The sequence below is a fragment of the Schistocerca americana genome, chromosome 5 (assembly GCF_021461395.2).
Source record: "Schistocerca americana isolate TAMUIC-IGC-003095 chromosome 5, iqSchAmer2.1, whole genome shotgun sequence".
Taxonomy (NCBI): Eukaryota; Metazoa; Arthropoda; class Insecta; order Orthoptera; family Acrididae; genus Schistocerca; species Schistocerca americana.
Window position 1 is genome coordinate 645879522 of NC_060123.1, and position 14517 is coordinate 645894038.

The 14517-nt window shown below is 40.9% G+C and overlaps 1 protein-coding gene across 2 annotated transcripts in view; it reads left to right on the forward strand.

The window, feature by feature from the left end:
• LOC124615272 (retinol-binding protein pinta-like) overlaps positions 1-14517 on the forward strand; it is a 114557-nt gene that overhangs the window by 15359 nt on the left and 84681 nt on the right. For both annotated transcript variants that reach the window (XM_047143020.1, XM_047143021.1), the window contains exon 2: positions 832-992. In XM_047143020.1, the coding sequence (XP_046998976.1) occupies positions 842-992 (151 nt within the window). In that variant the 5' untranslated portion in view covers positions 832-841. The remainder of the gene's footprint in view (positions 1-831; positions 993-14517) is intronic.

The window sequence follows — 14517 nt, forward strand, 5'->3', positions numbered from 1 at the left end:
ACATTTATTGCACAACCTAAGGCTACAGACATTTGTAAGTGACTTGAACTTGATATGTCTACTCGCACATGAGAAAAAAGGTTTTTTACAGTCGGACAGACAGATAAACAAAGTGATTCCATATTATGTAAATTGGAGGTGGAGGTGGGAGAAAGGAGGGGAAATGGGAGGGACCATTGATGCCAGCTGCATCAGGACTTTATGCAGGATCAGCAGCGACGACTGAAAATGTGTGCCAGACTGGGATTGTAACTCGGGATCTCCTGCTTAGTCACTGCACCACCCGCACACAGTGTTTATCGCAATTGCACGAACTGTCTCGGCACGCCCCTCAGCCCATCACATTCCCACCTAACGCCACCTGTGTGCAGTCCCAGCCCAGATCATCCAAGCCTGCTACTTTGAGATTGCCCACAGGAGATCGGACGTAACTGTGCATCCCAACTGAAAGTGGTAGAGTCATTGCGCATCGAGGCAATAAGACCAGTTAATTCTTGTTTCACTCTAATATAACAGGTTTTAGTGTTCTGCACCTCAATCGGTAAAAACGGAACCCTTATAGTATCAACTATATGAATATTTGATGTCCGCTCTTTTGGACATGTCCGAAAGAACAGACACTCCGTATTCATATAGTTGATCCTATAAGGGTTCCGTTTTTACCGAATGAAGTAAAGGACCATAAAACCTGTTTATTTTCGAATGAACAAATAAATGATCATTTTGTGCAGAATCAGCAAAGCGGCGAAATTTGCAACCACTGTCTGAAGTTTTGAGAACTTTGAGTGTCGGTGCGACTCTCTGGCAACGCGCCCTTTCTTCTGCTTACAGAAAACCAGTAATGAGCGATCGCTACAGCTTCATCCGTGCGACGCGGGAACAGGTGGAGACCATCAGGAAGAGTCTGGGGACAGACGAAGAGGACATCAAGAGAGCCATAACGTCTGTGCGAGACTGGCTCAGGATGCAGCCGCATCTGCCCGACGAGATAGGTCAGTCAGCTTTGTGACTATTCTACTGTACTCTTCTCAAATCCCCAAACCATAATTCTGAGTTTAACGTTGATTGCTTAAACTATTATTTCGCTCTTCAATTTTGAACAAATCGTTTCCAAACATTGCTGTTACAATAGTGTGGTGAATGTGCGTATATGAACTGGATCTGTCGTACGAGACTGCTACAGTAATTTTTACTATGTATAGCACAGAGTAATGACCAGTTTTAGAGGCACGGATGTTTCATCCAAATACCAGATGAGTTGTTGGTGGGACACTGAGGGACCCAGTTGGGAACATTCTGGGGCAGATTTTCAGTTCTAGAATTTACCTTGCAAACAAGAAAATCCTCTGGGGAACCTTGTGACAGACTCGAGTGCTCCACTCGCGCGTGGGTTTTCGATAAACCGAGTATAGCCCAATGTCGGGATGGTTTCCAGCACTAACACTGCATACGTGCTGATCCTAAGCGTTAGCGGTTTCTCCATGATATCAAGCAGTTGTAAATTTAGAAGCGAAGTGCTCTTTCAGAAGACAGTAATAAGCATAGAAGAGTAAATAAGAGGTGAAACTGCAGCTCCTGCAGTAAATGTCGTCTCTGAGGCAGAAGCCACTGTAAATACGACTGCAGTGCAAAATGACTGTGATAACGAATGTCGTTTTTTGAAACTGGTGTGGACGGCGGGAAAATAAACGAACGGATGTTGAGATCATATACTTCTGATGTTTTTGTTAAACTTGTTAAGATGCTCCAGAAATTCAACTATTACTTCCTTTTCTTTATTGGTTTCATCTGCCTGTCCCATATGGGGAGGTCGCAGGGGATAGGGCGCTGTCAGTGTTACTGTCAATCGGCTCTTCAGCCAAATGGATATGTAGTACTCACAAAGACGAAAATGAAATAAATTTAAGATGACACAGTTTGAAACGCCCTGCCAAACCCGCAGGACAGTACATGTAGTTGGAATTGTGGAAAGGGGCCACATTTAGCGGCTGTCAGTTACACTCGAACACATATAACTTTATTTATTTGACCAAACGTTACAGTAGAAATTCTTGAACTTGGTTATCGGCTGAATACGCCGCCCTATCTTATGCCTAAAGGGCAAAACCACTTTAATTTAAAAGGAACGGCTAAAAGCCATTAACTCAACATTCAGACGCCAAAAATAATATTTAGAAGTCAGAAGACCACACGTTATATCACTTCTATAATTTGACTGAAGGCCCAAAACTCCAAGACTTAAAAAGGAACAACCTTAATTTAAAGACGGCTGAAGGCCGATGATTTAAGATTCAAGGTAAAATTAAATAAAAACAACACAAGGCAGAAGGCCTTATCTTCAATTAGGCTGAAGGCTCCAAACAGTCTTTAAAATTCAAGGTAACATAAATTTAGACAACAAAGCCTTACCTTAAATTAGGCTGAAGGCCCCTAACAATCTAACACTTGACAACCAAGTGTAAGTAGGCTGTTTATGTTTTCTTATTGGCAACGTTACGTAGCGCTCTGTATGGAAATCACTGGCTGTGCTGTGTACAGTCTGTGGCTAGTTTGCATTGTTGTCTGCCATTGTAGTATTGGGCAGCGGCAGCTGGCTGTTAACAGCGCGTAACTTTGCGCAGTTGGAAGTGAGCCGCCAGCAGTGCTGGATGTGGGGAGAGAAATGGCGGAGTTTTGAAATTTGTAAGACTGGATGTCATGAACTGCTATGTATATTATGATTTTTCAACACTATTAAGGTAAATACATTGTTTGTTCTCTATTAAAATCTTTCATTTGCTAACTATGCCTGTCAGTAGTTAGTGCCTTCCGTAGTTTGAATCTTTTATTTAGCTGGCAGTGGCACTGGCTGTATTGCAGTAGTTCGAGTAACGAAGATTTTTGTGAGGTAAGTGATTTGTGAAAGGTATAGGTTAATGTTAGTCAGGACCATTCTTTTGTAGGGATTTTTGAAAGTCAGATTGCGTTGCGCTAAGAATATTGTGTGTCAGTTTAAGCACAGTCTTGTATAATTGTTCTAAGGGGACGTTTCACATGTCGACCCTTAGCCGAGGATACCTCACTGGAATCTTCTGATTTTTTTCTTGTAGTTTGCGTAATTAGTGTAGCTATTGTTTGTTGCTAGCGCGTAATTGTAGAGAGAATCTCCTTTGTAGTTGCAGTCTTTCACTGTTGTTGTGGCATGCATGTAGATTTGCACCAAGTATTTCGCAGCTGCGCTTGCAATTAACTAGATATTATTTTCAGTGCTTTGTTAATGTGTTTTCTTATTTTACTCTTCCAATTGTGTTTTTCTGTGTTATTGTGACAATAATGGCGTGTGAAAAACGTAATACTAGGCTCCAAAGTAAACTGAGAAATGACAGTGAAGACGAAAGCAGTGTGTTAGCGCCACCGAGTAATGAATTAACTAATGCTCAAAGTAGTAATTTGGTAATTGTGCATAGGGAAATGGAGCGGGCGGCAAATAATGGTGTAAACTGTGAAACAATTAGTGAACAGGGAAACATTATCGATCGATCGGTCAGCAACAGTTCGCCTCAGGAATCCGAAATGACAGGACACAATCTTGCAAATACTATAGGTTCAGGTTTTGGGTCCTCACCGTTTTCTCAAATAAGTCAAGACACATTTTCTGCTTGTCAAAATGTGCATGTGCCGGTGCACCTTCACTGCCGAAAAGCACTGAGGAACATGTTTCAGACACCAGTGCATTGTTATTACAGTTAATGCAACAAATGGGACAAAGGCTACAAAAGTTAGACACAACACTTGAACAAAATCAGAAACAAATGGGACAAAATCTTCAAAAGTTAGACACAATGGAACAACATCAGAGACAAACACAGCAACAGTTAGACGCAATGGAACAAAATCTTCACACCACGCTTGAACAAACACGTGAAGATTTCACTACTGAGTTACATAAAATCGAATCGAAATGTCAAAAAGTCTGTAATGACGTAAAAACACAAATTTGTGAGCATTTCCAACCTATTTTTTCGCGTCATGAAAATGCATTACAGAATCACGAAGCAGCCATAAGAGAACTGCAAACTATTGTTCATGAAAATCATGAGACCTTGCAAGCTAAAATTGACTCAGCTGCATCTACCGATTCGGTTACGCAACTTGGAAAAACTCAGGAAAACTAAAAGGACACAGTAGATACTCTGAAAATTGGTTCAGAAAGACACATGGAGGAAATTAGTTCATTATCAGGGAAAGTAGTTGAACTTTCGGACCAGCAAAATAATTTATCTATGAAGGTAGATGATAATCTGAATGACACAAATCCGGTAGTCCTTAATGGCACAGAAGAGTGCGAACAAATTAGGAAATTCAAACAAAATCAGAATCAAATTAATACGCAACACCAAAGAGAAATCCGGGAAGTACAAGATCAGCTGACACAGGTAATACAAGAATTACGTATTTCAGAGGACACTCGCGCCCCAATACGGGAAGAGGGACATAGAAATACGGAACAGCCACAAAATGATAACACAGCGCATTTCGGAAATTATGAAAGAAATTGGCAAGGTGCACCGAACTTTGAAATGGAACCGCCGAAACGACGTAACAATGACCGATATGCGACTAGCCGACATGATGATTTTGACTATAAGCTGTTCATTACTACACGTAAATTTAAAACATTTAAGAATTCTGACAGCGACATTCATCCACAAGCGTGGCTCCATCAATTCTCTCATTGTTTTCCTCCCAACTGGTAATTAGAGCACAGATTAGAATTTATGTGTGGCTATTTAGAGAATGAACCAGCTGTAAGAATGCGATCGGTCATTCACGATTGTCACAGTGAAGGAGAATTTTACCATGCCTTCCTCTCAGCATATTGGTCTCAAGCTACACAAGACCGAGTAAAACATAGCATCATAATGATGAAACATTTCGAACAATCTGAATTTTCCAGTCTTGTGAAATATTTTGAAGACATGTTGCACAAGAATCACTACCTGTCAAACCCATTCAGCCCCTCAGAACTTTGCTTAATCAAATTACCTGAACATTTACGACATATTATTTTGGCAGGACGTTGCAGAGACGACATTGAAGCTTTTAAGGGACTCTTACAAGAATTAGAAATTGACACTGACAATCGCGGAACGCGAAAACAGGAACACAACAATTCCAGGTCACATCCGTCGCAATTCCGCGATGAAAGATATAGTAACTGGACACGACGAGGCTATTCTCACAACACAAATCGTGACCAAAACAGACACCACCCGTATGACAACCATTGGCAGAGTAATAGTTACAGAGAAAGTTCGCATTTCCGTAGTAATGAATATGACAGAGACAATCATAGAAACAGACAATATGGTAACCAGAACTATTATTATCGAGGGAGACAGAATAATTTCAGACGCAACAGCTCAGCGCGCAGTTACGATTCAGGGAGAAATTCTCCACCACGTGACCGACAAGAAAGAAACTATGGAATCTACCGACATGACGACAGACGATATGATCGTAACGGCAGAGCTGAATTGCATCAGAGCTGGCGGGATTCAAACAGAGCAGGGCCCTCTCGACAAGGTGAATTTGTAGAAGTTAGACCTCCAAATCCCAATAACGACGTGCGCCAACGAAGAGACAGACAATGACTCGCACCGCACGCAGCCACGTGCGCCGGCTGGGCTTCAGAAAAATAACATAGACGCTAACCTTGAGAAAAATTTGAGCATTCTTTACCGATGTACGATATACCACATGATAATTCCGTTACAGCTGGAGCTCTGCATACTAGGAAGAGTAAAGGCTTGCACCACATTTCACGTGTAAAACCGTTTATTGAAAGATAATCTGCTTTTTAACTTAGTCTTTGCCATAAAATATTTCACTTCACGCTACTAGTACAATTTGTCACACTGAGAAACTGTCAACATGTAACAATGTTTTGAAGTTAACTATCCAGTCTAGAACCTAGGGAACATTTTTAAACAGAAATTACGAACGCATTGTTATAGTGAACAGAAGTCACAGTGTTATTGTGTGTGTACATTCTTGCTTGTTAGTTGCACGATTATGTAACGACTATAAGGCTTACATACTTAGAACATATACTGGTATTGCAACATTTTGGTTTACTTGAAAATACATTTTGGATTTAAAGTACTTTCTGTGAGATACCAGATGACACAGTGGTTAGTTTATGTGACAGCTACACGATTTTATCACGACGCTGCTAATGAGTGACAATTTACAATGTTGCTTTTGCGGTGTTTCTGTTTTATATCTGCACAGTTTTTCTGTATTATTCTGGAAAGTAAAACATGTTTTAGTAGTAACTTTTGTGGTATAGCTACAATGAGACTGCCTTTTCCGAGGCACAACAATACGTTACAGCACAGTACTTTCTTCATCATGGCAATAAGCGTAATAACTAAGATATCTATACACAAAGCATTTCACTTTTGTTTATCATGAGGTAAGTACATTGGCTCCTGCACAACTTAGCTTTCGGAGGACAATAACTACAACACTTCCACAGAGATTATCTTACAACAAGACGCACATTTAGCGCTACAGGACACGTATTTGAGTGATTAATTTTGCACTTAAATCATTTATTTTTAAAGATATTTGAAGTACAATGATACAAAGGTTTTCCGTGATACATTTCATCCCATTGCTGTAATCTGTAACACCTGAGGGTATAATTACATTAATCCTCAGGGGGGTACATGTTTACTTTGGGTACCATGTGTTTGGCAAGCACAAGAAGCCCTAGCTAATATGGTATTTGCTTATACAACTTTACAAAAAAATGGTTCAAATGGCTCTGAGCACTATGGGACTCAACTGCTGAGGTCATTAGTCCCCTAGAACTTAGAACTAGTTAAACCTAACTAACCTAAGGACATCACACACATCCATGCCCGAGGCAGGATTCGAACCTGCGACCGTAGCGGTCTCGCGGTTCCAGACTGCAGCGCCAGAACCGCGCGGCCACTTCGGCCGGCTACAACTTTACACATCGGTACCATATTTTTCTAACACACAAATTACACAGCTATCTGATCATTTAACTGAGAGATAAACATTTTTTTTTTCTACATCAGTGACACATGTTTAGGCAATTACACAGTTGGGTAACTTCACACTTATGAAATTGTATTTTGTCTGTACTTTGTGAACTGTTCATATTTTTCGGAACCATGGTGATACTATGAGAGCTTTGAATGATGTATTTGGTATGGGATCATGATTTTTAAAGTACGTTTGAGGTAGATGACACTTTTGACATGAGCAGAGACTTTTTTTAGGTTTTGACATTATTGCAGAAAGCTACGACATTTTTGAGATTTGACTGAGGTGTTATGATGTTATTTTTATGATGACGATGTGTATTATGCTGTTGAGGTATGTTTATGATCAATAAGATGATGCTACCGTATATGAGGAATTTGATTATGCTACGTATTTATTATGATGAAATATTGAAGAAGTGTCGACAAATACATATATGAACAATGAGCAGTGGTTAGGGACTCTGATTTGTGGAAAAGGATTTTGGAAACCAAGAATCGTACTTTAAGAGTTATGAAATGTACGTAAATGCGTGAATGTATTACAATGCCGACGAAATTTTTTTGGACACTGTTATATCAATAGGATTTTGTTTCTACAGATTTGTAACGCAAATTCTTGAACTGTGAAATATTTTTATATGAGACTGTCACTGTAGCGGAAACTGCTGTCGTAAATATTTCGGTAAGAAAGTTAAGTGACCACCTTCATGTAATGCGTTGTGGGCCCCCAGCTGCGTGACAGATGCCTGGAAAAAAGCCATTAGTGTGTGCCTTTCAGAGGCACAGGTGGAGAAAAAAAAAGAGGCCATTATCCTCGCTATTGACATTTCTTTGTAGAAAGCATCGTAAATACGACACCCTCAAACCTGAAAACATGATTACACTGTAGAGTTCTTAATTTATGGTATTAACTGAAATGAAATGATGAGAAGCATTTCATGTCTATTGTCTTGCTAGTTGAAAGGCTGTGAAATGCCATATGGCTAGTGAATGACGTTTCACGTCTTGCTTTGCCTATTTTGTTTAATATCTAGTTCCTAGCTGGACTGCAGCATTGGTTAAAATAAAATTTTATAGATGTACTAATATAAATATTTTATTCCTACAGATCCAGTAAGAAATAACTTTATGATGGATGTACTCCAAGAAAATGAGGGAGCACAAAAAGACATTTCCACCTCACAGGAATTGCATACATAAATTTTGTCAGTGACTTGGTAACTTGTCTGCTAGAGCAAGTTACAGTGATGCATCACTCTAGTGTTAAGATGTGACATAGGTATTAAACATGGCCCTTTTTACTGTAATATTTTTTCTGCTTGAGCTTTCTCATGTTTAGATATAAGTTATTGCATTTGCTGCGGCTGTTTGCCAGGCATAGTGCTACTAAATTTCACTTTGTATTACTCTGTTAAGCTAGTTTTACTACTGATTTATTTTTCTCGTTGCTGCACATTGGCTCATATTAGTTGTAATGTTGCATTGCTTGGTAATTTAGATTTACTGTTGCTTGCTTTGCCAATTTGAATTTTTGTCATTGCTGTTTGTGTTAATTTGTTAGTGCTGCTGCATTGCCTCATCCCTTAGTTTATGCATCTGAGCTCAGTAGATTTAAGATAGCTTAAGAGGGGGTAGCCTATAAGAGAATGAGTTGCGATGAATTTGAAGAAATTCACTGAGAGGTTATATGAGAAAAGTACAGAAAACAGGTATAGATAGGACTTTTTGGAAATAATGAAGAACGAAGGGAGATCTCCAAGAAGTAAAGAAAGTTTTGTTTGCAAAATACTGCAGTAAAACAATCCCTGTCCTTTCCTTGTGTTATCCCACTATGTGTTTGTGTACCCTTGTGTACCCTTGTGTATTTATGTTCTTCCTGTCTTTATATGTTTATCTGATAAGACTTATGTTGTAGAATTTTTCTAATACATAGCTACATGAACTATGATGAGGAATACTGTTATGCTCTTATATAATTTGCATTAATAATATGTTATTTACTTTGTAAAGATGTTAGACATTATTAATTCTGTTCTGTTTTAATGCTCATGTGTGAAGTTGATGTTTCAATAATTATTCTTATCTTTTATATATTTACTTATCTCATAATTCCTGTAACACTGATGTATATGTTTATTTGTATTCTTTTGTAAAGCCCCTATTACTACAAATGTTATCTGTATTATTATGTTTTTAATGATGTTTTCTGTATCTTTGTAATTGTATTCTCATGTTATAAAATTGTAATTGACACCAGTTTATCAAATTAAGTAACTTATAACCATTCATTTCAGTGCACACATTTCTGTTGGTCATAGTATATGCACAATGTGTGAAAAAAAGAGGACTGTTAGTGTTTGCATGTGTGTTAATAATTCAGCAAGGGACTGGATAACAGCATTGCTGGTTCTAAGGACATTTCAAAAAAAATTTTTGTGAGTGCACTAGTGGTGGTGGTTCATGGACTTGATAAATTCTCCGCAAGACTCTTCAATGGTGATTGTTCACCTGCACAGTCACTGCAGATGGCTGCTAGCCATCTCTACAAGGACTACAGTGGGTCTACACCTTTGATGACTCACCAATTCCATTATTTCTACAAGGACTGCACTGGGTCTGCACCTCTGGTGGCCCATCAATACCGTAATCTCTACCAGGACTACAGTTGGTCTGCTCTGTGATGACCTACCTACCAATATTCTTCAAAACTTCGACTGACTCTGCTGTGGGTTTGCTCTGTTGTGGCCCATTACCTGTCTGCATGTCGAGAGTCTGCACTGTCTTTCCGTTGAAAGGACAACACTACTTCAAGACTGCATGGAAATCCACTACTTCCGTGTGCATTTTCTTTTACTGCTCAGACTTTGAGAAAAACACTGCAATTTTACTGTGATGAATGATCAGAACTGTCTTTATGGACTGTGAGAAAATTTTAGCTTATGACCAACATTGTATCAATAAGTGTGTGCATTTGATATCTTTGTTATTGTAATTTTTTCAAATCTGTATTGGCCAGTGACCAAAACAATTTGTAAAATTTTTGTGGGGTGCATGGGGGCTATGTAAGTGGGCTGTTTATGTTTTCTTATTGGCAACGTTACGTAGCGCTCTGTATGAAAATCACTGGCTGTGCTGTGTGCAGTCTGTGGCTAGTTTGCATTGTTGTCTGCCATTGTAGTGTTGGGCAGCGGCAGCTGGCTGTTAACAGCGCGTAGCTTTGCGCAGTTGGATGTGAGCCGCCAGCAGTGCTGGATGTGGGGAGAGAAATGGCGGAGTTTTGAAATTTGTAAGACTGGATGTCATGAACTGCTATGTATATTATGATTTTTCAACACTATTAAGGTAAATACATTGTTTGTTCTCTATTAAAATCTTTCATTTGCTAACTATGCCTGTTAGTAGTTAGTGCCTTCCGTAGTTTGAATCTTTTATTTAGCTGGCAGTGGCACTGGCTGTATTGCAGTAGTTCGAGTAACGAAGATTTTTGTGAGGTAAGTGATTTGTGAAAGGTATAGGTTAATGTTAGTCAGGGCCATTCTTTTGTAGGGATTTTTGAAAGTCAGACTGCGTTGCGCTAAAAATATTGTGTGTCAGTTTAAGCACAGTCATGTTTAATTTTTCTAAGGGGACGTTTCACAAGGAACTTTAATTTTGAAGTGGCTGAAGGCCCATGACTTAAAATGCAACTAAAATAATTTTTATCAGGCAGAAGGCCCAAGACTTTATCTTTAAACAATATATCAATCAGGCTTAAGGCCTTAACAATCTAACACTTGAAAAGCAAGGAATATTTAATTTTAAAATGACTGAAGAACCATGACTCAAAACACAACTAAAATAATTTTTAGTAGGTAGAAGGCCCAAGGCTTTATCTTTAAACAATATTTTAATCAGGCTGAAGGCCCAAACAGTCTAACACTTGAAAAGCAAGGAACTTTAATTTTAAAGTGGCTGAAGGCCCATGACTTAAAACACCAGTAAAAACCATCGGCTATGAGCCATACAAATACACACAGCAGACAAAAAGAAAAGAAAGTGCAGCTAACGGCGCTCAGAAGTTTCGGGGGTCGACCAGCGCTTGAAATACTAACATTCACTTAGGTGAGACAGAGAGCCGGCCCAACCATTCTCCATCCGGCGACAACCCAACCAACAGGCAGCCAACGGACCCACTGACAAGGTAACTTGCGATCCACTCGACCAGCGCACAACTGGGAGTTCAATGGAAACGTAAAAGGCATGGACGCCCACAACGAAGCATACATTAAGCTGTTGAACTACACACCATGCTGGACAGCGACAACACAGTGAGGAAAGGACACTGCCTAAATTTACGTCAACGGTCAGGTCAGGTAACGGGAACGTTAATGGGCACAAGGCAGAAAATTCCGCTGGTGCACTATGCACTATGGTTCTGAGCACTATGGGACTTAACATCTGAGGTCATCAGTCCCCTAGAACTTAGAAGTAATCAAACCTAACCAACCTAAGGATGTCACACACATCCATGCCCGAGGCAGGATTCGAACCTGCGACCGTAGCAGTCGCGTGGTTCCGGACTGAAGCGCCCAGAACCGCTCGGCCACCGCGGCCGGCCCGCTGGTGCACTTCGATTGCAAATAACCAAATACAGTTAAACTGACAACTGGAACACGCACATTGTTGCTCATGGGAATATCCCAACAGCCAACAACGAGAACGAAGCGGCACAATCTGAACAGTCTTGACTTGCTGGTAAATTAAATCCAAATTCAACTTTACTGTCCAGGGTCGGTGAGCCACAGGCCTCCTAACAATGGGAACAGCGCCACACACTCAGACACTGCATTGAGACCGCCAGCGGGCCCGGCCAAACCACGCCCCGCGGAGATTTCCTCGCTGCTCCACACCAACCGACCGAATGCCACACTTCAGCACGGAGACAGCACTAAAATAACTGAGCAGTGACATCACAAGGTACATACAGTTTCACAAACACTTGCACGATGGACTAGACAATACTAACGGCAGCGAGTGTGCAATAACAAGGACGAATCACGAGTCGGCACATGCAGGCAACTCATAGGCGATCGCTGGCCAACATCCGAGTACACGTCGTCCGACAAGACGACTTATCGACGACCAATGAAGGTGGACCGTACTCAAGTGATAGGCAGCGGCAACCGTCGCGCTAGTCATGGCTGTCCGGACCTCACTGCAGCCGCGCCCCACTGAACTTCTGCCGCGTCCTAAGTCAAACACTGCCAGGTCCGAACTGCACTCCTGGCGCCTCCCAACTCACTGGTAGATCCGGACTAACCCCGTACACACGACAACTGGGAAGTAATAGCAGTCAGCAAAGATAATACGCCAGGGCTTATATGGATAAGCGCCGCTGCTGCCGCTCACGGGCAGGCAAGGCGGCAACTCAGTGACACCAGTAATTGAAATTAACATAACAACGTGGTAGTACGGTAAAAACAGGATGACAAATGATATATGGCACGAACACGAGCCACGCACGGCTCACAGTTAAAAGTGATTTTAAAATTTGTTAAGAATAAAAGATAAAACAAAAGAATAGCAATGCATTTTGTGGTATTCACCACCATTAGATCTCCGCTCCATTACGCGCGGTCGAGGAACGCATCGTTGGCCGCCACTTGCCGAAGCGCGGTCCGCAGGCGGCCTTCGCGCGCGCGCTCTTCAAGCCACAGCAGGTTGCCGACCAGAACACACAGCGATTGGCCGCCAAGAATATACAGCGACCCCAGCCGGCGACTCTATTAGCTATGAAGCCTTATTTAACTCCACCACCGACGTCTACAAGGCAGTTCTCATCGTGCTACGTTCTGTCCACAACTCGGAATAGCAACGCTGCGGTGGCTGTTTCGTCTCTCGGAATGGTGTACCTGCTGCTCATGTTGACTTGGCTGCTCTCTGAACTTAGAAACTGGTTGCCATAATGGAACTTGGTCTTCCACGTTCACTAGGCTTGCTGGTCCTTTACATTTGATGTTTTTCTCTGTGCGCCGTTGAAGTTTCGAACGTACTGGCAAATAGCAGAGCCGCAGTACAGTGTCAAAATGGCGTCTACATACGACTCACGTTACAAGCAGTGTGCAGTTATTTTAATTCTTGTGTGCAGAAAAAGTACCGTCGTGAACATCCACAACCGTTTGTGTGCAGTGTATGGCGATGCTGCAGTTGATAGGAGTACAGTTAGGTGATGACTAAAGAAATTTACAGCGCCAGGAAATGAAGAAACAGAGCTCCATGATCAGCCACGTTCGGGACGTCCTGTCACAGCCACAGCTCCAGACATGCTGAATCGAGCGGATACCACTATTCGTACCGACCGGCACATCAAAACTTGACAATTGGCTCCACAGCTGCCTGTCAGCATTGGAGGCGCGTCTGCAAAGATCGAGACTCTCGGATATTCATAGAGGTGCTCACCTTACAGTCAAGACTTTACACCTTTGGACTTCCACCTCTGTGGGTCGCTTAATTCTTTCAGGGGCAGTGGTTATCAATGTTACCCACACATTTTTTTTTTACTCTTTGAAGGGCAAGAATTTTTTCAAAAATGAAAACACGTGATTTGTCAAAAATATAAAACCTCTTAATAAACAAAACAATTTATTTAATTACAGTTTTACAATATTTTGCTTACTTTTTTAATTACAGTCAATTAAATTGTGGTTACCTCTACTAACCATCACCCATAATACTCATTAGTTATTTATTTGCCGAGAATTTTTGAGAGGTAAAATTTTGAACAGTTTTCTTAGGAAATTATTTACACAAACAACTCAAAAGTACATCATTATTGAGAATGAAATGTTTGAAAGCAAGATTTGCCTTTTCGTAGACAAAGAGGCACATTACATGAAGAACACATCCACACTGTTCTAACAGGAACAGCATGTGTGCTGCATACTGCACATCTTCTTGATGTGGCCTGTTTTGGCTGATGTGCACTACCTTCCAGTTTGATTTGTTTGTCCACGTGTGGTTTATGTTTAAGGAGAGTTACGCTCTTCCCTTTTTGACTTTGGTCACTGCGATGGGCAATTGCCTTGGCAAGAAGTCCCTCGTACCCTTTCCTTCGGAAGTCTTTATTCGTGAATTGTTCCATTTCAATTTCTTTGTGTATAATAAACGCATTCGCTACACATATATCAATAAAGTGGAAAAAAGCCTATGCCACCATTGTTTACTTTTGCGCTCACAACCATACTCTCCTTTTAGATGATCAAAATTGTCGACAAAATTCATGCTCCTGTTACAGTCACTCAATGCACGGGCACATGCCACTACAGTAGCTGATCCATCTTTTTTCTTCCGATTTACACTTTTGGTGTCACTGGGATCATGCATAGTAGAGATCAAATTCACAGCTCGTTCGTCCATCCACTTGCAAAATGCTACACCACTATTGCTGACTTTGTTGTCAAAGCCCCCTCGTTTCATA